Raw genomic sequence first — 24,609 nt, 5'->3', positions numbered from 1 at the left:
TGTGCAGAGTGAAATCTTTCGTATTTTCTGAGTTTAATTGTTGTTCTTTTATTTATGCTCTAAAAATGGTCCTTTCCTTTGCTGAAAATTAAATACATGTGTCTCGATTGCCATCTTCACAAGTACTTTTTGAGGTGTCTCAGAAGCATGTTCTGGCTCAAGTAGAACTGATGGAGTCTCTGATTTGGAAACCTAAATGACAAATGAATGTGTTTGCAACCACTGAATCCCCAGCTGGCAGTAACCTGTGTGAAATCACCTGTGCCTGGTTTTAAAGGGTTTTTTTGATTCTGACCTGGCAGTTTAAAACATAACTGCTCGGAGAGTTTTAATCTCTGCTGGGGACCCAGAATATGTGTTTCTCTGAGTTCCTACTGTCAAACTCATAAATAAGTCGGGGCGTTATAATGCTGTTTGGATGATTATTAATAAAGCATGTCCTGGGGGCAGCCGAGCGGCAGAATGGTCTCTGAAGTGTTCTTAATTGCTTGGTGTTGTTCTGTACAGCATAAAGGAAACTAGTTCTAACTGGCTAGGGCTAATTAGTAGAGAAATTATTGTCACTGTATGACCGAGTTCTATGACACTTCAATGAAACAAAAAAATATTAAACCTAAACAAGTTAGGAAAAAGGTTGAACTGTTGGGTTTTTTTATATGTATATATTTTTGAGCAGAGGACTGTCATCTTTTTGAACTGATTGAAGTGTGATACTCGAGCATCCTGACAAGTGAGCGTTTTGATACGAATCAGAGGCATCGCTGTCCAAAGCTACTGTAGAAGAAGCTGTACATAAAGAGAAACTTGGAAGTTTTAATCATGTGGTAATTTTAATCACCAGCATCTGACCTTACGCCACCTGCAGCACTTCTCTTGCTTGGTTGCCGTTCCCCAAAACGGGAGGAATAACTGCAGACACTGCAGAGATTCACTTGGCTTAAAAGTAATCTGTGATGCTGTGAAGCAGAGCCTCGGGAAGTCTAAAGGCTTATTTCCATACTGAAAGCCTCAATTAACATTGTTTAAACTGGAAACTGGTCAATCCGGAAGGTTTCTCTGTGTTAGGACTGAAGACAGTGTTTTGCAGAGAGGTACCTGCATGGTGGCCTTGTGGCCGTAGGGTACCAATGAGCTATTTTAAATGTTTGTGACAAAATAGGAGGAGTTTGATGCAGTCCTGAAATTGCTCATATTTGAGATGTTTGGTAATCGGTCCAGAAACTAAACACATCTGGAACTGCATGGAAGCAGAGTATGACGTGTTCTGACTGCCCTTGTTTGAATGTCTTTGCGCAGGATTCCTCGCAAGCCATTCCCCTGGTGGTGGAGAGCTGCATACGGTTCATTAGCAGACACGGTGAGTTTACGGACAAAAAGTATCCTGTGATATTTCTAGAAAATGAAGGACGATATAGAAGCCTTCTGAAACATGTTCAGAGTAGCTCAGGATGTGGTGCTTGCGCAGAGGAGTCCCGGAGAGTGCAATATCAAGAAACTATTGCTGAATTTTTGGCTGTTGTTGGTATTGTGTGTGTCATTGCTTTTCCAAATTGTTATTGCAAATAACTGCCCTTGCAAATGTTCTTCCAACAGTATCCCTTTGTTTCTTGTAAAATAAGGTCCTCATCCTTAGGTATCCCTCATGCCTCACCTCCACTCACCTTGTTTTGAGCCCTGGGACGTGACCTTCACCAACAATAACCTGCTCTTCCTAGAGGAGGAGGAGGCATACTTAAAATATTTGAATGTAGGTGGTCAAGTAGTGAATTAATTGCTTACATATTGCCACAATGAGATGATTTATACCTGTTTCAAAGGGTAACTTCACAGCCTTGAATGCTGTGAAAGATTTTATATGTTTATTGTCATTTGTTTTCATTTTTAATCGTAGTAATCATTTGTTAGTAGCATGTGAAACAGCTGTTAATTAACATATGTAGAAAGAGGTTGAATTTATCTTCATTAACCAAGACGCAGAGCCAGATAGTAGGTCCCATTTAATTTTCCTTGTTTAATTACCATTTTAGAAACTATAATCTAGAGTCCCATTCTCATCATCACTTGGAAGAACCGAGTGCTATAATCCTTCATTAAGGCCGTACTTGGACATTTGCTGGAAGAATCATTGAAACCTCTTTGCAATGAGAACCAAATCGGGGCCATCAGGAGATTTTGGTTTTTAGACTCATATTCCTGGTTTAGCTCAGATCCCCAACGGAAAGATTTTCCAACAGACTCAACTGATTTGTGCTCTGAATGTCAAATCGTGGCCTTGCAGGTACAGTTTGTAATTAGGAGGAATGTGCTTTTATACAACAAATCCACTTTAGGCAGAAGAAGTGATAAAACTGTGCCTGACGCACTTAGGCTGCAGGAACGGGTTTTGTCGGAGGTAGCCTGACATTTCCAAGCGTTGGGCTGCGTAGGTGTGGGATGAATGTCATTCTCATTCCTGCTTCTCTCTGCACTTGGGGTTGTTTCTTTTCACTGTCGGTAGCTGTGTCGCAGCCACCAGCTACAGCCTCGCACTGCAAAGCTCCCGTTGCCTTGTGATAAAAACACTCGAGAAATGGAGAGGAGGCGGCCCCAGGTGCATTCAAGAGGGTTTATTAGTTTATAGCCCTTATTATAAATAAAGCAAAGACCTTGCAACATCCCCTGTTTCAGAAAGTCTACAGTTAAAAGGCTTGAATGAACGGGAGTGGATTTCCCTACGTGGAGCATATACTTTGTTCATTAGTTGTTTTGTAACGGTTGTTGCTCATCTTACACCTACCAACAAAGTTGTTACGGTATTGGAACATCTCGCCTACTTGATAATTGGATGTAATCACGTTGCTAATGCTCACGTTATAGCAAGAATGTCTTAAAGTCTATCCTAAACCCCCTCGACAGCAGGTCATGCTGGGGTAATTAAATGCTTCCATTTCAAATGGCTGATTTGCTCTGGGCCTTTGCGGTATCGCTCTTGCAAAATAAACTGCTTCATTGTGTAGTTAGCCGTATTTTCCCTCATCCCCTTATTTTATGACTTTCTCTGGGTTGTAAAATCCTTTGGGGATCCTTCAGGGTAAAAGATAACATGCGTGGCTTTTAGAACCCAGTTATTGCATCAGTTTGCAGAGAAGGGTTAATATTTATTCTCCGTGGTGTCGAGGTCTGGTTTTTACATATTCTGTGTTTGGACATATAAGGGAAAGATGGCTTTTTAAACAGCATACTTTTGCCTGTGTTGCTTATGTTTCCTTTATCATAGGATAGCTGATGAAAGTGCCAGCTTATCTTATCTTACTGTTATCAACATCTTATTGTCTTTCTTATTGTCTTCCAGGTTTGCAGCATGAAGGGATATTCCGAGTGTCTGGGTCACAAGTTGAAGTAAATGACATAAAAAATGCGTTTGAGAGAGGTAAGGAGGATCTCAGAAATTATTGCCAAATGTATTAATTTGTTTCAATATTCTGAAAAGGGATGGTATATTTTGTCCCTTTGGTTTTTGTGTTTCCTAAGCGAGTCCTGCCCAAACACTTTTCTAGTCCTCATTAACCTTGAATAGGCAGTTGTTTATGCTTTATTTCTTGTAGAGTGTCTGTACAATAAATATTCTGAATTCAATCTTCTCTCATGTCTTGATAGTTTATTGATTATTTCTAACACTAAAGGATATAGGGAATTTCATTACCAAGTGTAACTGCATTTTCCTACCCTCTTCCCCCAGCTCTTAGTGAATAGATTGGCTGTTAGTGGATGAAATTCTGTGTTTTCCATGTTCTTGAGGCATAGCTTGGCTATATTTCATTCTAAATATCAGCAAGTGAGAGAGTAAATTTCGAGACACTGCTAACTTGTCGTAGCTTTTAATAGATTTGATTTTCTATGGGGGAAAAAAAAAATCCATACAAAGGCAAAGAACAGCTGGGAGCCTCCTGACTCCTTGGCTTCTGGCTGGGCTGGTCTCCCCAGCAGAGCAGGTTCCGAGGACTCTTCAGGCAGTCCCTGCAGCCCCACTCGTGCTTGGGTCACTGAAAACAGGGCTCGTGTTAATTCCCTGAGTACATCACTCTAAAAGAACATGGTTAGCGTGTTTCTACGCTTGCTGTTGGAAGAGATGAGCAGGAATCACTTAGGCACGGCAAGTTTATTTTGCTTTTGGGAAGAGAGGAATTTCATGGACAACATGTATGAAACACGGCGTCTAATTTCACTTGTCTTCATCTCCATATACCTGAGAATTAAAATCCTCAAGAATAGAGGAAACAGAAATGTGTGTCCTAGGCTGTAGGTAAGGGCTTGATACCAGAATGAAAGACCTCTTTTTTAAATAAAGGAAATAAATACCAGTCATCTTGGGAAAGCAGCCAGTTGTTCCAGCACTACCATGCAGAAATAAAAAAGTGGTTGTGGTTTTCCCTTCATCGCACTTGTCTCTGTAAAGCATATGATATACAGAACTAAGAAGTTAACAATAATGTCTCTGCAGTTTATTACTTCATCCAGAACCCTTGGTGGCAGTTAATATCAAGGATAATACTCCGGTTTGTAGCGGCCCATTTATTATCCTGTGTGTTATTAAGATAATAGGCAAGCTTTGGTAATCTCAGTCACATAATGGATATATATAGCTTCAATTTGAGGATTGCCCCATCATTAAATCTAATTATATCTGATAGGGAGTTTTCCCTGGGGAACAACCCCTTAAGTGGGCATCTTTTCTTTTGTAATACAGACAAACTGTGGCATATCTGCAGTGACAAATGATTATACTCTCCCCCCGCCTCCCCACCAGTTCAGCGTAAGATGCCTGCATCCCGCTGAGCCGGGAGCACGATGCTCAATGGCCTCTTGGTGGCCACTGAATCCTCCTCAGCTGTGAGTTCGCATAAAGACCCGCTCCTGGACTCGTGTGACGTTCACCTCCGTGGTGGGGCTGCGAAGTTCACACCCGACCAAAATATCTGGAGCTGGGAGCCTGGAAGTGTCACCACCACTCCAGGATCCACACCACCCTCCCTGGGGGTGAGCCAGGCGCTCCGGTGTCAGACTGGGAGCTGCTGGGCAGAAAGCCGTCCCGGATCTCCTGGGGTTGCTGTCGGAGACATCCCTTCTCGCCCGCGATGCAGGAGAGAGCTCTCTCCACCTCACACTGTTAGAGTGCAGTGGGTGGGATTAACTTTGTGCTGATAAATCCTTTTCTCCAGCTGAGGTGCATCCTTCCAGGCTGATTCTTTTCTCCATTATGGTGATCTTTTTCTTGCCTGTTTTTCTTTGCTTGTCACGAAGGGGAAGATCCATTGGCTGGGGACCAGAACGACCATGACATGGATTCAATAGCAGGAGTTCTGAAGCTCTATTTTCGAGGGTTGGAGCATCCTCTCTTCCCCAAGGATATCTTTCATGATCTGATTGCCTGTGTCAGTAAGTATATGAGGATCTGAAAAGAAATAGGATTAATTTTTCCAATGTCATCTTCCACTGTTCTCTCTTCCCCTCCCCCTTTTATCTTGGCTCCAAAATAGCCCTTTTATGGTTACTTTGGCTGGGTTTGGGTTGCACTGGTACCCTAGTCTCTATTAGCCAGAGCCTGGACATTTCCCTGGTTACAGCCATCCTTATTCTGATAGCAATTTTTTAATGACTGAGCAAGGCGACAGAATTAAATAGATTTTAAGGGCCGTGTCATGGATTTTTCTGAGGCAGCGCTTCGTAATAGGATTCTTTTAAAACAGAATAAACCAGAAAGCTCCACTTCTGAAAAATAATCTTTCAGACCTCTCATCAGAAGGTGTCAGAAATGCCCTCTGGAAAGGGGGGGGTCTCCAGCAGGGTTTGTTGCCCTGCCCGCTTTCCCTCACCTCGATGGATGCCCACTGCCTCTGTGTCCCTGCCGTGCTTCTGCTTTATCCCTTTAGCTGCCGAGGTGGCGCTCACCCACCTTTTAGCTTAACCACGAGGGCTCATCTCTTGACTCCCGTTAAAGAATAACAACCGTAAGGACGGTCACAGTCCAGTTGTTAACATTTTTGGTGGTTTCTCAAAGCGGTTCTGGTGGGCAGAGGGTTGTTTGTGTTTTTTTGGACATGAGCAAACTCGTTTTAAATGGCCTGGCTATTGCCATGTCCCTCAGAATCAAAGAATGATTCTATTGTCCAAGTAGCGAAATGGCCTTTGCGGTGGCAGCCTTTGAAGTCAAGCAGAAGATAACTGCTTCTAAAATGGCTGGTGGTTTTCTTCTCCTGATAAATGCATTTACAGAGTTGAATTCACATTATATGAAAAGAAAAATCTGCTTCCAAATAAGTTCTCCCTTCTGAGATGATTTATGCTGCCCACTTATTTCTCAGTAGGCTGCTGCACGCAGAGCTTTTTGCCTCACCCTTTAGCTATGTTAATTTCCCTTTGAGTGTTATACAGTTTCTTTTTTAAACACCCACCTTTCGAAAGCTAACTTGAATGAGCTATTGTGCCAGAGCTATTGAAACAGATGACATCCAGTGCTCCCACGCTAGGAAGGAACTCGCAGTGAAGTTTCACGTGTTTGAGGACCTTCTTTGTCAAAGGCTTCGCCAGCAGGTCCTGCCGCCCTTGCATTCCCGTGCCGGGCAGCGCCGGAGGATCCGGGAAATGAGCAGCCCCTTCCTGGATGGGACTTTGAGTAACCTGGTCTGGTGGGAGGTATCCCTGCCCAGGGCAGGGGGCTGGAACTTGATGATCTTTAAGATCCTTTCCAACCCAAACCATTCTATGATTCCTTCCTCCCGCTGCCCTTTTGGACAGTTTGCACAGGAACTATCATACTATATTGGTTGGGTTTGGCCTCGGTGGTGAGGTGTGGGTATGGTGACACCATGACGATGACTCTCTGGGGCTCCTTCTTCCTTTCAGCAATGGATAATTTACAAGAGAGGGCTCTCCACATCCGGAAAGTGCTTCTGAACCTGCCGAAGACCACTCTGATTGTCATGAGATACCTCTTTGCTTTCCTCAATCAGTGAGTATCCCCAAGGGCACCTGAAAGGTTTACGTGGTAGGTTTGGGATGAAATTTAGTGAGACTAAAATTGTGTTTTGAAAAATGGCACTGTATAGAAATGATAAGGTTCCAATTTGCTGGGAAATCCTTAAGAAGTGGCCCCAAAAAGGGGCTAGAGAAGTTTCTGGGCCTCAGAGAAAGGACCCTCTGCATGCTTGATCACAGGCACTTAGGCAGAGGGCGCTGATATAACTCTGGTATCGAGTGTTGGGCTGCAAGTGGACTATGAACAACAGTAATACAGAAGAATTAAAGATGGAGATTAAAGAGTAAAGGCCTACCCTTGCAAAGTCAGGACTTTACATGTAGTCTTGCTTGCAGGCTCCCTTTGGGGTTTCTATTTCATTTCTCTATAAATGCCATCAGTATCTTATGTTTTTACACAGACCCAGAACATCCGTGTCCCAGCCCATCAGCTCTGAACAGCAGAAAGCCCAAAGCAAACCTTCCTAGCTCAGCTGTGTGTTCTCCAGCAGATTATGATGATGATGATGTTGTTTCCTGCTCTTAACCCTCCTCCCCACTCCTGTCTTTTGCAGTTTATCTCAGTTCAGTGAAGAGAACATGATGGATCCCTACAATTTAGCCATCTGCTTTGGGCCAACACTGATGTCTGTGCCTGAAGGTCATGATCAAGTCTCTTGCCAAGCTCATGTCAATGAATTGATCAAAACCATCATCATTCAACACGAGAACATCTTCCCAGGACCAAGGGAGCTGGAAGGTCCCGTCTATAGCAGAGGTGGAAACTTGGAGGATTACTGGTATGATGGATACCGCTGAGGAGAAAATGAATGGGTGGATATTTAATTACGGATTAGTGTGCGACAGTCATGCCTTCTGCGTTGTCTAATTCTGGATTTGAGCATCTGGCCCAGCCTTTCAAAAACCTGTTTTATGGTAGAGAAGATGGTTCTGGTGTCTCTGGAGAGTCATCAGCTCGAAAGAAATAAGCTGGTAGAAAGTAGCTATTCAGTTGTCAGATGTAGCTCACTTCTCCTGGAGGCCAAGGTTGTGTGGGGATTTTCGTGGACGTTCTGCTGTGGTAGCTGCCAAAGACAATCTTTTTTTTTTTTTTTTTTTCTTTTTTTTCCTGCTTTTGCCTTTTTTCTCCTTGTCTTGAGTGCCTTTGCTTCAGACGCAGGGGTCACTTGCAACTGAACCTAGAGAGCTGTGGCATGGTTTAATTTTCAGGGTAGCGCTGATGGTGGGGGAGGGAAGAGGGAGGAATGCGAAATCACCGTTTCCATCCAGCCTAAAGCTCCAGAGGCCCGGCCGCGTGTTCAGTCTGAAAGGCACATCTGGAAACAATTCAGCCAGAGCGGCTCCTGTCATCTGGGGTGGAAGGTTGGGGAGTGGGGGAAGGAAAGGAGGTGTTTTCTTTCCTACTGGCCAAGCTGATCTCTCCCTCTGAAAATAAGGAATGTTAAATTGTGTCCTGCTTCTCTCTCCCCCTTCCTTCCCTCCTCCAGTATCCCAGGAATGCAAATGATTATTTTCATACACTAAAATAAATACATTTTAGAAGTGAAGTCGCTCTGGTGACAGAGCTGGCCTTGTTTGCCCAACTTGTTTCAGAGTAGCTTTAACTCTCGGCTCTCTCCGTGTCCATGCGGCGAGGAGAGGCTCCTCTCTACGAACGGCTGCTGCAGGAGACTTGCCAGAGCCTCTCTTGGAAACTCTCTTCGTTTTACCCTTCCCTCTGATGTTTTTAGCTGATGTATGTGAAAGAATTGTAGAGGAAAAAAAAAATTAAAGAATCTTTATGACCTTCGAGAAACCCATTAACTTAGAGGAGAGGTTTTGTCCCTTAAGGTGAAGGGAATAAAACTGTGAAGTGTTGAGCACGCTCTGGTTTGGGTGATGCTTCCCGTGAGTGTGTAGGAGGCAAAACGTCCCGGAAGGTGATATCAATTTTCTGAAGGCATTTGTTTTTCCTTCATTGCCCTTCCTAACCACCCTGACCTGAGACCCTGTCAAGCAGAGAAGGGCAGAAGCAGGCAGGGCAGACTGCTGAACGTCAGGAGGAGCATCTGGTTCCCATTCAAGCCTTCTCATAGCCCTGGTATTTAGGTAGTTGTTAGTTATTGCCCACAGGGCTCCCTGCCGCAAAGCGAGCAGGCGGCGCCGGGAACCCTCGACGTTCTGCTGGGCAACGGAGCCTGCAACGTCTGTGATCTCCTGGTGCCCCTTCGCGGGGCCGAGTCGCCTTCGTGCCAGGGAACCGGCAGACGGGGCTCTGGCGTGGAGGTTGCCCGGGCTGGGTGCCACGGCTCGTGTGTGCCCTGCGGCTCCCAGCCCACGCTCCCTCCCAGTCAGCGGCTGCCGAGGAGCCCAGGGCAGGCAGGGTTCAGAGCTGATGACACATTCGGGGCCATGCTGCGGGCATTAAACTGAAAGAGGGGAGATTGAGATGAGATGTGGGGAAGAAATTCTTTGCTGTGAGGGTGGTGAGAGCCTGGCCCAGGTTGCCCAGAGAAGCTGTGGCTGCCCCATCCCTGGAGGGGTTCAAGGCCAGGTTGGAGGGGGCTTGGAGCAACCTGGTGTGGTGGGAGGTGTCCCTGCCCAGGGCAGGGGGTGGCACTGGGGGGGCTTTAAGGTCTCTTCCAACCCTATGATTCTGTGATCTCTGAAATACCGCCTCCGAGTCAAGCCTTGGACTGTGCTGCATCTGTCTGTCCGTCTGAGCCTGCATGGAGACAGACAGGAGTCCTGCGTGCTGGCAAGTGAGACATGGGAACGGCAGGGAAGAAGATAGCTTCTAGATGCTCAGCTTGCACTGCATTCCTCTGATGGTATCTATTGCCTGCTCTTCGGAGCCCTCAGGGTGAAGCCCAGCAGCCTGACGCTTCCCACTGTGGCATCCCGGGGCTCGTGTGACAGAGACAGAGTCTGCAGCAAGGACAGGGGTTTTGGTGGAAAGCGCTGTTGGAGGCACGGGCAGGAAAAGGCACGTGGTCTCTGTGCAGTGTTTGGATCTTTAGCCTTGGCTGTAGGTGACATTACTTCACAGTCTGCGCAAAACTTTAGCCCTCAGTGCTGTGTTCCTCTGGGGACCTCCATTTGGCTTCAAATTCTTCTGTAAACTTTATTAAGTAGCATAAAGGCTTTGCAAAGGATGGGAAAGGTTGCTTCCTGAGGTACTGAGAAGGTGATGGGGAAGCTTTGTGTCCTGTGGATTAAGCATAATGAGACTCCAGAATTATCCAGACATTTTAACCCCCTTCTCCTTTTTCTTTTTTTCTCTCCCTTAAGAGAGCACAGGAGGTAGATTACTGAAGGGAGAGCACGTTAGGGCCGTGATCACTTTAACCATTGCAAGGCCAAAATGAGGGATGAAGTTATTACTGTGGGCAGAGAATTAAAAATCACCCTTAGGGAGGTGATTTGTCCTGATCCTCAAATCAGGACGGTGAGTTCAGCAAACGCCTTTTGTCTTTAGGAACAGCATCTGGTAAGATGAGGAGCAGGGGCAGGCAGCAGGTCTGTGGAGCTGCCTGGGAGAGGCAACGGGTCCTCGGCCAGTTTCCTTTCTGCTCCTGGCCCGAGGGAACCGCTCGTGTAGCTTCTTACGAAAACATAACCTTTGGTTGCCACTTGTTGGCTATTGATCTTTTCAAAGCTTTTCTTCACTCAAAACAGCGCTCGTGGTGGCCCAGGTGCTTGGTAAATAAAGATTCCAGGTGATTGATCTGGCCGTGGGAGTCATTCGGTGAAATGAATGAGACAATTTAAGATTGTGATAAAAGGGAAGGATGGAGATGACAAACTCAGACCTGGAAACATCATTATGAATTGAGAAATAATTTCCCCCAGGAAGTGGCAGCTATCTCATCAGTCATCTAATGAGCTAATTAGAGCAATGGAGAATGCAGCTAAGGGAATAATTCTGGCATGGCAGAGAGGAGCTAGACCCAACATGCCGCTGTTATCTGACTTCTGAACATCTCCAGAGGTGCGGGTTGTAAGGTCTGAAGTTGGACTTTCCTGATAGCGTACAAGAAGGTTAACGAAGATGTTGGGTTTGCTTGATCAAATAAGAACTTAGCTTGATTTTTAGTCACACTGACTTCAGTATGTGCAAATGCATCTGCAAAGTGTCTGTCACAGTAGAACCTAGGTATTGACTTCCAATATGGATGTTCCTACTTAAGTTATCTTTGATTTTTCTAAATGAGGAAACTCAATTTCTAGCAGTGTAAAAGCACCTTCTCTGTTTCCTTCTGTTGTAGCGAAAGTCCTCACGGAGAGAGAGCCTCAACAGAAGACTCGGTTCAGGATGCTGTGGCAGAGCACCACACCAGTGATGATGGTAGGCAAAGTCTGGTCACTCCTTGGTTAACTGGTATGACCCGCTCTGGGGGGCGCAGAGAGCACAGTGCCTTGCGATTGAAGTTCAAAGTTAGATCCAGAGTGGAGTTTAAATCAGAATAATCACTTGAAGCATCACATACAGCATTTGATGCCAAAAAGTAAAAACGTATGGGATCAACAGGAATCTTTAGAAGTTACCTGACTATTTTTAAATCCCTTTTTCAAGGGTGTCGTATCTTAGCAGCAGGCCTGGGCACACTCCACGCTTGCATGACTGTTTGAGCTCATCTGTACCCCAGAAGGATCTTAAAGAGTTGGACGTAGTGGGGGAAGCACGGAGCCGAAGGCTGGATATGTCTCAGCGTGCACCCCCGCTCCCCTCTGCCTCTGCCAGGCATCTCCCCTTCCCATGCCTTTGGCAAGGGAATTGTGAGTGCCTTAAAGCCCCAGTGCTTCTGCTTTAAGGAAGGAAGCAAAATAAAATCAAAAATTGTTTGCCTTCCCCTGCGAGCCATGTTTTAGGGTAGACCGTCCTGGTGGCCTCTTAATTTTTTTGGGTCATCTTTGGCAAACTCTATTACATTTCTTGTCTGATCAGTGAAAAAAGGAGTGCCAATGCTGAGAATTTCACAATATTTCCTGAGAAAAAGGTGATACCACAATCTGGGAGTGTTTGTTGTTGATACTTGCAAAGACTCTTTCTGCAACGGGCAACAGCTTCATGTGAGCCCTCCAGAGCGGAGGAAGATATTACCTGGCTGATGTGAAACAGTGACCCCCAGAATACTGCCCAGAACGTAAAGCAGACTGACCAAAACAGAGCAGAATATGGTTTTATTCCTGGCCCCTTGCAATTGTCTGAGTTCATTCTGTGATGGTTTTACTTGCAGTGGCCTCAGTTGTAAAGTGGGGAGAAGGTGACGGTCCCTTAAAATGAGATGACATCCTTTTTGAGCTGGTCTTTAGTATTTTCCTCAAAGGCCCTGCCATGTGCTCCTGTGCCACTTTTTGCTCTCTCTGCCCCAGCAGTTCCCTAACAAACCTTTCCCATGGCATTGCTGTGCTCCTGCTGCCTTCGGGATGTTCATACGCCAATAACAAACCAAACAACGTTGAGCACTGCTCGAAACGCTGGAAAATCAGCTCTCCCTCGGCAAGGTCAAGCATTGTCACGGCGACTCCTCACCAAGGTTGTTGGGAGGAAACACAACGCTTCTGGGAACGAGCCATGAGTTTTCTGTCTGCCCGGAACGGTGTTCATTCTGAAAAGTGTTAGCTTCTTAAAAATGCCTGAAAACATGTTCTTTTTGAGTTTGTACCTAAAGAAGGAGCAATTTCATTGCTGTAATGAAGGAAAGACTAACTCATCCCACAGCTGTAAGGCCTGGGACTGAAGTCTACAGGCTGAAACACCATGGGGTGTACTTGCATTGCTTCTGTATGGGATTTTTAGATTGCTCATTGTAGCTGCGAGGGCACGATGATGGGAAAACGAGCAGTTAGAGATGAGAGAAGGACACTGTTTTACAGCCTCTGGAACGAGACTGCGTGGGGCCCCTGAGCAAGGTAAAATTTGGAGGCGTTTTGGATGGAGTTCTGCAACCTACACGGAATATTCCATAGGAAGCCTTTGGGAGGGAGCGTTTGGCACCAAAGCAGAGGAGGGAGCTGGGCCTCTATCTCTTTGAGGGAGGAGCAAGGTCTGGTTCACTACGGAGTCTCACACCCTTCTAGTTGAGCAGTGTCACACCTCGGGTACTCCTCAGATGAGCAGCGCACGGCTCCGCAACTCAGTGGGACAGATGTTCTTAGGTTTTTCTCACTCCTTCAGTCTCTAGATGTGACCAAGCACTTGCTCCAGTAGCTCTTCGGGGAGGCTGGCACTAGGAAGTTGTCATCCCCTCGTCTTCATTGAAGGACAGACTCAGTTTTGGGGGGAGGAAAGGTGGTGTTTTGCAGAGCATCCCTGCTCTTCACCGCCAGCCTCGCTGTACGAGTGAGCAGCCCCTTTGAGACAGGCATAAGAGGTCAGAAATGCTGAAAGACAAGCAGTTCGTGTGTTCATTAAATTATGTGTATGAGTGGAAAGATTTTAAACTTCTGCCGACTGGCAGGGGGGATTGTTTGGCTTAGCCTTATTGCTCTTTCTATTCGCACAGCTTTCTTCTCTGAGCAGAAGCGTAGTAGGAAAAAGCTACTGGAAATTAGAGTCTAAAATCACTTCTCTGGACAAAAGCCAGAGTCCTAAAAAGCAAATTGGAAACATAAGAAACCTGAGTGCCACACTCATCTGGAACAATAAACACTTCTTAATGAAACAGATGGAATTTACAAAACCACACTCCCATCCCCTTCGTAAATGGAGGGGGGGCACCAAAACCCAGCATTATCGGGTTTTTAGTGTTATGAAGAAGCTGGCCCCAGAGGAGAACAAGGAAGGGGAAAGGAGGAGCCAAACCCAGATAACTGTGCTGTGGGGAGTCCGGAGCACAGCGGCCGTCCCAGGCTGCAAACATGGGCCCCTGTGAACATCCCACTGCTTGCTGCGGGCTGATAACGGGACTGGTGTGAGGCTGACCGTGGGCTTACCTGAAAACGTGTGATTTGACAGAATTCTGAGCTGTCTGGTTTAGTAATGGAGAAATTAATTGTTGGGGACTCGATCCAGCAGATCCTGTTGCTCATGGGGCTCTTTGGGGGATGCTTCTGCTCTCAGACCAGCCGATGGTTGGTACCACGGTATCAGCTCACTCAGATGGACCTACACTATGGATTTTCTCAAGCCCAACTACTCCCTTGCCTGCCTTGGAGACCTAATTCTTGAGTGTATGCTCTCACAAGGAATAATTATAAAAACCTGTGGCTCGTGTTTGGCCTCCCAGTCCTTTTTGGCTGGCTGTTGCACTGTAGAAGCTTCCTGTGCTGCAGAGGAGACCTCAGAGTGAAATGATTTATCTTTTCTTGTCCTGGAAGAGGAACTGCAAACCTTTTTCCCCAGGAAAAAACCCTCATTTTCTGTGGACTGCTTGGCTGTGTTAAAGCTCCTTTAAAGTAATTAGAGGCTGAAGTCCGCTGGGGCCATGCGGCTGAGCTCATCTCCATTCCCCTGGTGTCTGCCTAGAATTGGGAGCTGGCTTAATATATTTTTAGACTCAACCAATGGCAGATTTTTCCGAGTCTTAAAAAATAATCCACATTAATTTCATATTGATTTTTCCCGAGTGTCTAAATGCCCATATTGTCCCTCTGTATAATATCAGAGTCCTACAGGGACCGGGATTAGTGGCAGGTTGCAGACACAGCACGGCTGGAGTTCTTGTGTGAGCGTTTTGAGTCGGAGCAGTCAGATTTGGAGCACATTGTGCAGCTCCGAGCACTCTTCTCGGCTCTGCAGAGCCCAGGGGAGCCGCTGGCTCTCCCGATCACTGCCCAAACCCCAGCGGTGGGGGCACGGAATGTTTTCCTTAGCTTCTGTGACAGTCCGATGAATGGCACGGCCTCCCACCGTGCCAGAGTCCGGTCTCCTGGGTCAGGTGAACCTCACAGGCAGCAGAAAGCTCCTTCTGAATAGATGCTTTATTTCTGAAGCAGCGCGGACTCAGAGGTTGTTTCCCTCCCTCAGTGCTAATAACAGCTCCTGCCTGGCCAGGAGGTTTGGTTTAGCTGCCTTGAGGAAGGCACACCGTAGGCAGATTTTTGTCTGATTGCTACTCAGCTGTGAAATTTTTTTTTTCATTCTCATGAGATTACTAATTTTGCCATTGCCACGTCCATCTGTGTACACTTGAATTGCTGTAGGTGGGTTTATGACTTGGAAAACGTGAAGGTGTCCACCACGTAGAGATTAGGTAAATGCTGAAATTGCAACAACCTCATGTTAAAGGGGTTCCCCCCTGAATTTTACTGCTTCAACCCTCTGCTGCATTAAGAAGCAACACTTTATCCTCTTCCACGCTCTCGTCATAAGCTGTTTTATGGTAGGTTTAAACTGTTGAATACTTACCTGAGCCCAAGTGTTTAGTGAATTATTGTTTATTCCCTTCTATCTCCTAGAGTGTGAGCCCATAGAAGCGATAGCGAAGTTCGACTACATTGGCAGGACTGCACGAGAGCTGTCCTTTAAAAAAGGAGCTTCTCTCTTACTCTATCAGCGGGCCTCAGATGACTGGTGGGAGGGACGCCACAATGGAATTGACGGCCTTATTCCTCATCAGTATATCGTCGTTCAAGACACGTATGTTACACTTTTAAGCCCATCTGCGAGATGAGCTTGCTTAAAACTCAGGTGTGGAATGGAGCATTTGTGTCAAGACGTTGACACCAGGCGGGGAGAGTTCGTCCTTGGACCTTCCCTTGCGAGAAGGGAGTCCTCTTGAGACAAGCAGAGCTCCTCAGAGGCTTAGGTGTCCATGGGTGTGGAGGTGTGATATAAAAACTGTTCTGGTGCTCCAGCCTGTTAAATACGCGGAGCTGGGATCTCCAGGTTGCTCACAGAAATCAGGCTCTCTCATTTCAAAGATACGTAATGATTCTTAAGAGAAAGCTGCACGGTGCTGTTGTCCTGTATGTACGTTTACACACACAGTGCTGTATTGGAAATTCGGTGCTGCTGGTCCTGGTTTGGTTGTGATTTCCTTCCCTCCTCCTTCCTAGTGAGGATGGTATCTCTGAAAGATCCAGTCCGAAGTCTGAAATAGAAATAAATTCTGAGCCACCGGAAGAAAAAGTGACTGCCAGAGCTGGTGCCAGTTGCCCAAGTGGGGGTCACGTCGCAGATATTTACCTTGCGAACATCAACAAGTAAGAACAGCCTTGCATTATTTTACTTAACTGTAAAGATCTTGGTGATGAGTCCAGTATAACATTTCCTTCCCTGCAAAAAGGTTAACTAATGAGCACTGCCACGATTATTCTCTGCTTCCCCCTCTTCTAACTTGCTCACATTTTGCTGTCCTCTCTCTGTCACCAGTGTGGCCGATGCTCATTTAAAACCGCACTGGCTTCTCTTCCCTATCCCCAAGGTGCCATCTGTTCCCGTTTTCCCAAATACGTCCTATTTTATAAGCTAAGCACACGGAGAAAGGGAGGGGAATAGCGGAGTGAGTTCTTATAATCGTGTGTTCCCATTCCTTGTTACGTTCTGTGATTTGTTATGTCTCGTTTACATTTAAGGTGTTTTGTTTTATGGGGGGGGGGACACAGTTCCTTCAGAAACTAGTGTCACATCTTGTGCTAAATGACGTATCTGAAGTCCCACCATCTGGCATCGCCCGTAACGTTCTTTCATTTCTCCAGCACTTCTCACCTTAGGTTACTAACCATATGCTTGCAGTGAAACAACACACCTCCCTGTTGCTCTAACTTTACCTCCTCAACCAGAAATGGTTACTTTAGCCAACACTCCACATAATAAAAAAACCTGGGAAATTAAGCTAGTAACAGACTAAATTCCTTGATCTGTTATTTAATTATTCTGGAGCAGACTTATCCCCCATATCTTTCTGATTATTTCCTTCATATTATAAAAAGCCCAAGGTCTCTCTGTTTTGCAGTGAAGATATTAATAAGATAATTACAGTTTTATGGGAGTGGATATTTTTAACCTTCAGTTAATTTAGCAGAATGTAGTCTAGAAAGGCATTAACAGCAATACATCCTTGTTCAAGGTTTGGACCTGCTGATGTCCTACACAGAGCCTGGTCCTTAGTTTGTGGTGCTGGCAGAGCTCCGTGGGTGTCAGTGGGCTGTGTTACCTGCAGCAGCTTGGGATCTGGGCTTGCTTTTATGCTATTTATTGCCTGAGCCGCTCAAGTATGCCATTCTGCCAGTTCTGGAGAGATTTGTATCATGAACAGACCTATGTTGGAGCTTCCCCATCTGCCGGTTTTGGTATTGTTGTGTGTAGTGTTTGTGAGAAGCCTGGGTAATGTCCACTCCAGCTTTTTTTTCCCTTTAGTAGGGAAACTGATATTTAGCAATAGTAGCATAAGACTCATTTTGTTGTTTTTTCTTTAGGAATGAATCTTCTGACCTATGTGTGAACAGACTTGAGCAAAATTAAATCAGATGGTTTCGCAATGACAGTTGTGCCACCCACTGAATTATTATTTGGATGCCAAAATCCTACTGGAGTTAACACTTTCTTGCAGTTATTCATGGGGCTGGTGCTATATATAAACGGATCCTTCCCTGTATAATGGATGCCAAGCTTCAGACCTATGGCATAAAGTATTCTGCTGCATTCATACGGTTTGAGTGGAATCGTGCTGTCAGACCGCATGGTGCTGGGGTAGAAACTAAATAGTTTGGACCAGCTCATCCATTTGACATCATCTTTTGGTTTATCTGTAGCCCTACACAGATAACGCCTCATGGTCCTGCTAAAGCAATGAAAAAGAAACATCTATTACCACCAGCAAATATTGGAAATGATCGTTAACCCCAAAGTGTGGGGTTCTTTGCTTGCCAATCTCTGAAAATAACAACTTGATGCCTTGGGCCAGGAGCTTAGTAGACTTATACTGTGTCCTCCAGTCAAAAATTGTAGCTCTGCTCTTCTAATGTAATAAAAACACATCATCAAAACCTGTTGATGGCACGGAGGGTTTTTTTTTTGTTCAAATATAAATTCTTCTCTTCTTGACCAAGTTAATTACATTCCATCCAAGTTTTCTGTTTTCACTGTGAATGTGTGCAGCTGCCAGGAACTCAGTCTTGTTAGAAGTGTTCAACTGGAATGATTTATAATTCTACCGTTTCACGATGACGCCTGTAATCTGGGTATCTCTGTGTCTCTTCCCATTGTCCTCTGTGTTGTTTTGGGGGGGATATCTTCAAATTACAGCCCGTTATGTGTACCTGCTTGTATTGACTTGTTTTGCTTTTGTGACTGAAGGCAAAGAAAGAAACCAGAGTCAGGCAGCATCAGAAGAGCCTTCCGTCAAAGTGACAGCCATGGACTAGGTAGTTCAATGGCAGAACCAGCCTCCCCAGGAGCCATAGCCGGTTCCAGACCCTCATCTCAGCCCATTATGAGCCAAAGTCTTCCTAAGGAGGTTCCAGATAAATGCTCCATCAGTGGCCACGGCAGCCTCAATTCTATCAGCCGACACTCGTCCCTGAAGAACAGGATAGACAGCCCGCAGATCCGGAAAACTGTGACAGCAGGGAGGTCCAAGAGCTTCAACAACCACCGGCCCATGGACCCTGAAGTTATTGCACAGGTAAATTGGAGCGTTTGCCTTAAAGATTTGGTTTGGACACTTAAGGGAGGTTGGATACAATGAGTTGTTTTAGTGCAAAGTCTGATTTAATCTCATATCCCTTCTCTCATTGCAATATTAACTTACTCCACAACCCAAGTGAGTCTCAGCCCCACTTTGTGTAAGTCACTGAGGCTGCTTTCATGAGCAAAGATAAACAGTCAGGTCTTTCCTCCCTAAAAACTTGGCCCCTTTCGTTATTCAGAACTCAGTTTCAACAATAAAAACGTCCATTTCAGAAAGTTACACAGATTCCGAAGCTGTCAGCAAAAAATTAAACAATCATAACTTCAAGACATGAGAAAAGTAAAGTATTTAGTGTCAATTTAACATTCTCCTGTCAGTTTTGCAGACTTGCCTGTGGTTAGGCATTGGAAGCACATGTAGTAGTACAGTCAAAATAAAAGCAAGCTGCTCGGTCGTGCAGTGCTCACAGTGGCATCTTTATATGCTCACAGGGTGCAGTGTGTGATTAGAAACCAACTTTGAACATAATACTGCTAGTTTTCATTAGTTATTTATTTAGACAAGTGCTGGGGAGTGGGGGCAGGCTCTGGGTGAGGACGTGGCTCTGCTTTGACTCCACTTTGGGACCAGCTCCACGCACCCACTGGGCAACGAGGACACCGGCTGCTCAGATTCCTCCTGTGCAGATTAAAGGGAAAGGTGTTCTTAGGATTTTTCTTCATCTACACTAATTTTGCCCCAGATGGGTTTTTTACAGATTGTTTGTCTTTGTGCACATTCTCTGTGTCACTACGGGCAGGGCTCTGTCCCCTCCTGGGGTCGGGGACCCTCAGCTGCCGCAGCAGCCGCTGCCGTTAACAACACCCCAAGCTGTATCTTCACATCTCTGCTTCCACAAGCAGAACGGAAAACAAGAAAGTCAGGCTTAGATTTGAGCAAGTGGCAGTTACTCGTGGGGCAAATGACGTAAATGTCACAGATTTCCCCTTTCCATGAAGGACCTTCCCTTTCTCCACTCCGAGCTGTTGGATGTGCCCACACCGACTGCTGTTGGTGCCGTGGGTCTGTCTAGAGCCCAGGAACATTTGGGGCTGGGGGAACCCAGCCCTGGGAGACCCGACTTCTCTGCCCACTCCGGGAGCTTGTAGTTTTCTAAAGAGCTGGGGGACGATATGTGAAAATTAAAACAGCAAGACCAAGTAATAAGTAAGGTCCAAATAAAAATCTGATACATAGTCTCATGGAAAGTTGTGTTTTGCTGTTATGAATATCTTTAGCCCATTTATTCCAGTGGAATTATAATATACGGTTCTTGTTGTCTTCATATTTCATTGTCCTTCTGAGGCTTTGGTTGACATAAATCAGTTTCTTTGCTTTTTCAATTAAGCTCTAACTGAAGTTGTTCTGTCTCCTCTTCCTGCCAGAGTGTTGTTAACTCCATTGTTTTCACTGGAGAAGAGTCAGGAGAAAAAGAAAAGAGGAGGGGGGGAAAGAAAAAAAAAAAGAAAAAAGGGGTGGGGAGAAGCTGTGTTAAGTTACTATTTTTCTTTGCCCTGTAATATCACTTCAAACACCATCTAATAATCATCAGGATGCATTTTACATATTTTCCCTAACTTCACAAGCAAAATCGGCCTGGCCTGGAGATAGCCCGGGAAGTGTCAGGTTTCTGTCTCTGGTTTTCTCCACCATTCCTCCACCGATATACCTTCCCCACCCCCCGAAAAACCTCTGAGGAAGCTCAAAAGCTGTAGCCAAGCCGTGAGTCACAGACAGGCTGAGCTCTGCTGCTCCCCGGCGAGTTCCGTGCCCCCCCCCCGGCTCCGCAGCGCGGGCTGCAGCCAACACGTAGGTCCTGCTGCGGATAAAAAACCCACGTTTTTTATCTCAAAGTTCTCTTTATATTTATTTGCTAATAAGTGTAACATCTTATAAGTGGAAGGAGAGGTGCCAACTTGAATTTCTCTGTATGTTTCTGATGTCTTCTGTGTTTTTCTAAAACATCACAATTTTGAGTCCCGTGTAATGCCTTCCTGGGAAGGGAGGGCTGGGGGGAACAGCAGGAAAACCAGTGGGGCAGCAAGAACGAAAGGATTTCAGCATTCAGTGTGTTCCCCGTCAGCCAGTGTCAAAATCATCAATGTTTTTCTTCAGGAATTTACTCTCCTCGATCTCAGGTGCCAAATAAAGTACAAGAATGGATCCTGATAATTCGAATCACACGTTTTTGTTTGTTGCTGCATTTTGGGATTGTGCTCGTCTTTGAAGTCCGAGCAGCATCAGGACCAGTAAAGGACCAGATGAACATGGAGAAAGTGCTGGCGATTATTTTGCTGCCTGTGGATGGAAAATACTACTCATTGGCTTCAGTGTGTGATGCCATGTAGTTTGGCGTGGGTTTCCCTTCGACACCTAAAGGTCCTTGACCTGCCGGTCGATCTGAGCGTTGGTGTTTACAGGCTGAAAACAAATCTGTCGTTCTCAAAGGCTGACTTTTATCTCTGTTATTTATGTGTTCTGGGTTCTGTTACTCACTCGGTTTCTCTTTTGTGTTTGCAGGATATCGAAGCTACTATGAACTCTGCTCTGAACGAGCTGCGGGAGCTGGAGAGGCAGAGCAGCGTCAAGCACACGCCAGATGTTGTCCTCGACACCCTGGAGCCTTTGAAGACGTCTCCAGTGGTGGCCCCCACTTCAGAACCTTCCAGCCCTCTGCACACTCAGATCCTCAAGGACGCTGAGCCCGCTTTCCAGCGCAGCGCCAGCACAGCCGGCGACATCCCCTGCACCTTCCGCCCGGTGAAATCCATCAAAATGGCCACCCAGGTCAAACCTCCGGCAACTCGGCCCAAGCCCACAGTTTTCCCCAAAACGAACGCCACGAGCCCCGGCGTTGCCTCCTCTGCGTCTCAGCAGCCTCCTGACAAGTCCTGTACTGTCTGATAAACTCCATGCTGCTCCGTGGCTATAACCGTATTGTTTCAGATGAAGAGACTCTGTTAAAAGACGTTAAAATCCCTATTTAACTACATTTTTTTGGAACTTCTGCTGAAGGTTAGGTGTGAACTGCTACTCGCTGCCTGGAGCACTTCCTGGCGGTAAACTAAGTGGTAACGACCTCGTCCCGTGAACCCGCATCAGGGATGTTTGTGAGGCAAAACAGCCCGTGGGAAACCCAGCATCGGGTCACTGTGAAGCCGAGGAGGAACACACACGACAAGCCAGGAGCTGGATCTCGGTTTCTAGTCGATGCCTTGTTTCAAGTGTTTGGCCACCGAAAGAAATCTTCGGTGGCGTCCTGTTTCAAGTACTGGTGTAGTGACTTATATATTCTGTGTTTCATTTATCACAGGGAAACAATAGGATAGATTTTAGTCTATTGCATGTTTTGGTGCCACTGGTTACGTGGAGCTTGGACATGCCTGTTTCTTGTGCATTATTATTATTATTATTACGTCGCCCGCTGGTGCCACGGTGGTTAAGGGTCTGTCTCGACTTCCATCACATCCTCTGGTTTTGTTTGTTTGCTCCCCCCCGTCCTTCCCCCCAGGGCCAAAGCTCTTGGCCGTCCAGCCTCGTCCTTTAGTTGACACTTGTCATGAAAAATAGTTTACTCTGGAACGCTCTTAGATTTTGTGGAGTTATACGTAATATGTGTCTGTGCAAATATAAACAAACATGTTCCTGAGGTTTAGGAGCATAAGAAAGAGCCCAGTTGTTGCTTATGGACAATCTAGCTGTTTTCCCCCTTTGCTCTCCCATATTTAAAAACAGCTTTGTTGTTTTTCAGTGTAATTTTCAGCCCGTGGGCTGCGATGTGGTGTGTGGTCTCGAGAGACTGAATGTACAAACAAGCTAACTTCTGAAAACTAAAGCGCACCCTGATGGGAGTCCATTTACTAACGCACACGTTTTCATCCTATGCCAAGATGGATCCTGACCAAAATCCCCCTTACAAGCACTGTAAAAAAAAAAAAAAAAAAAAAAAAAAGAAAACTCCAGTTGGAAGTTCTCAAGCTTTGTATCTTCTCCCTCTTTCTGGTTGCGAACGCTCCGGTCGGTGGCTGTGAGCGGCTTTCGGGATCTCCGCTCTTATAGAGCGCTGTGGGAAACGCTGCTGGGGACGGGGACGTGACGGCGTGTGGCTCCTGGAGTGGCTTCCCCCCCTGTTCGTGGGCAGACCAGCGTGCCTCCGAAGGACTCCGCAGACGGGAATAAATTCTTAGTATTTGTATTTATATGGTAGGCAGCGAATGCTTCGGCCGCTCGCAGGCTGCATGAACTCTTTTGTACTCTACTGAGAATTTTCCACATTTATTTAATTTAAAAAAAAAAAAATAGAAGGCATGTGCCCCTTACGACGGTAAAGAAGATCTCATGGTCCTGCAGGAGAGGAGGCTCTGGCTGACCCTCAGTTCACCTCGTCCCCAAACTTTTCTGGGATGTAAAAACAAGCTGCACATCTTACTTTTTCATCAAATAAATTCAGGCAAGGACGAGATAAGAAAAGTCATTTTCCTCTCCCGTTTAGCTGAGTTTCTTTTCAGTTCGTGGGTCTCTCACACTTAGCTTCCTTGTGACTGCAGTGGCATTTTACTTGGCTCGTAGTAATTGAAAAAGAAGAGACAAAGCTTGCATTTCTAAGAACAGTTTCTTCGATGTACTTTTCTGCTTCGTTTAGGACGTTACTCAGAGAAATGAGGAGGGTTTTACTGCAGCTCCGTCCCTCCCCACACGCACACCCCCCTCCCTACGGATGGACTAGATCCGTATTCATGATGCTTTTTGAAAAGACCAACTTTCTCTGTGCCCTAAATTAAGAACATACAAAAACTGGGGAACGCCGGGAAGATTTCGGTGAGAACACTGCTATTTCTGGTTCCTCAGCCCATCCGAGGCAGCGGTTCCCCCCGGGAAGCCCCGCGGTACGTGTGTGACTGTCACCGGACCTTCCCCTGCTCCTCTCGCAGGGGGAGATCCCCAGCAGTGCGACCAGCCACCTTTGCTCTCAGGTTCTGATGGACTCCTACCACCAAGGAATCACTCGTTCTTTTGGGGAAAAATAGAATTAAACTTGTAATTTTTTGCTCAGGCAGAACTTTCTGGCATTTACTTTAAGTAGGGAGTTTTTGGTTTTGTTTTCTTTTTGGTCATGAACGACCAAAGTTAATCTGTGTCAAGAGCAGGATCTCTGTAACTTTTCTTCGACTCATTTGTAATGCCTTATTTTCTTTATATTTTTATGCCTAGCATTCACGTTTCTAAGAATAAGTGTCCAGCCACGCACAGCACATTTGGAGGAGATGCTCTTTTCTATCTTCGAGGACTGAAGTATGAATGGAAATTAGGAGCTAAAAAAAGACTTTCAGGTTTACTGTAACAGCAACTGTCTGTATCGGAGTTACTGTGCTCAGCTCCAGCATCCCCGGCTCTGGGACAGCCCAGGGAGTATCTGAGCGGGATCTAACCTGTATATGGAGCAACTCAACTGGAATTCTGGTGTGCACTGTGATTGACACTTAACACTTCCAGCAAGCAATACGGCAGGCTGAAGGTCGTCCTTCCTCCTCCGCGTGCTCCGGGTCTGGCCAGCCGGCAGAGAATTCACACGCACACACACACGGGAGAATAAAAAAACAAAACAAAACAAAAAAAAAGGAAATGTTAAGCTTGTCTGCTTCGCTCTGTGAACATACGAGGCCGAGAGAACGTTTGCCACAAGGGTTTTAGGACCAGTCGTTGCAGGGGAGGTGGGAAGGAGGAACTGGAAACGTCGGCACCGGTCCCTGCAAAACCAGTGGGCGTCTGGTGGGAGAGAGCGACGCAGAGCCGGACCAGTACGACGGTGGTTTGGGGAGGCATCGGTGTTACTTCATATTTTCATACTCCGAAGAAATATTAGCTCTTCCATGGAAATTCTCTTTCATGACTTTTATGTAATGTTTGTGTCAAATCTAAAGACAAGAGGTGTTTGATAACTGGAATAACGTCTGTCTGTTTGATAGTGCTTTGTATGAACAAAGGATCCTTGTTCATC

The 24,609-nt window shown here is 45.9% G+C and overlaps 1 protein-coding gene across 5 annotated transcripts in view; it reads left to right on the top strand.

Annotated features, from left to right (window-relative positions):
• Positions 1-24,193, top strand: part of SRGAP2 (SLIT-ROBO Rho GTPase activating protein 2) — a 103,541-nt gene extending 79,348 nt beyond the window's left edge. For all 5 annotated transcript variants that reach the window (XM_074163488.1, XM_074163486.1, XM_074163487.1 and 2 more), the window contains exons 13-22: positions 1,297-1,357; positions 3,332-3,409; positions 5,281-5,415; positions 6,883-6,988; positions 7,569-7,793; positions 11,262-11,341; positions 15,397-15,577; positions 15,997-16,143; positions 18,239-18,566; positions 21,132-24,193. In XM_074163488.1, coding sequence (XP_074019589.1) covers positions 1,297-1,357; positions 3,332-3,409; positions 5,281-5,415; positions 6,883-6,988; positions 7,569-7,793; positions 11,262-11,341; positions 15,397-15,577; positions 15,997-16,143; positions 18,239-18,566; positions 21,132-21,515 — 1,725 coding nt within the window. In that variant the 3' untranslated portion in view covers positions 21,516-24,193. The remainder of the gene's footprint in view (positions 1-1,296; positions 1,358-3,331; positions 3,410-5,280; positions 5,416-6,882; positions 6,989-7,568; positions 7,794-11,261; positions 11,342-15,396; positions 15,578-15,996; positions 16,144-18,238; positions 18,567-21,131) is intronic.
• Positions 24,194-24,609: the final 416 nt, after the last annotated feature.

This window comes from Numenius arquata, chromosome 24 (genome assembly GCF_964106895.1).
Source record: "Numenius arquata chromosome 24, bNumArq3.hap1.1, whole genome shotgun sequence".
NCBI lineage: Eukaryota > Metazoa > Chordata > Aves > Charadriiformes > Scolopacidae > Numenius > Numenius arquata.
This window is presented reverse-complemented; position numbering and strand designations above follow the sequence as displayed.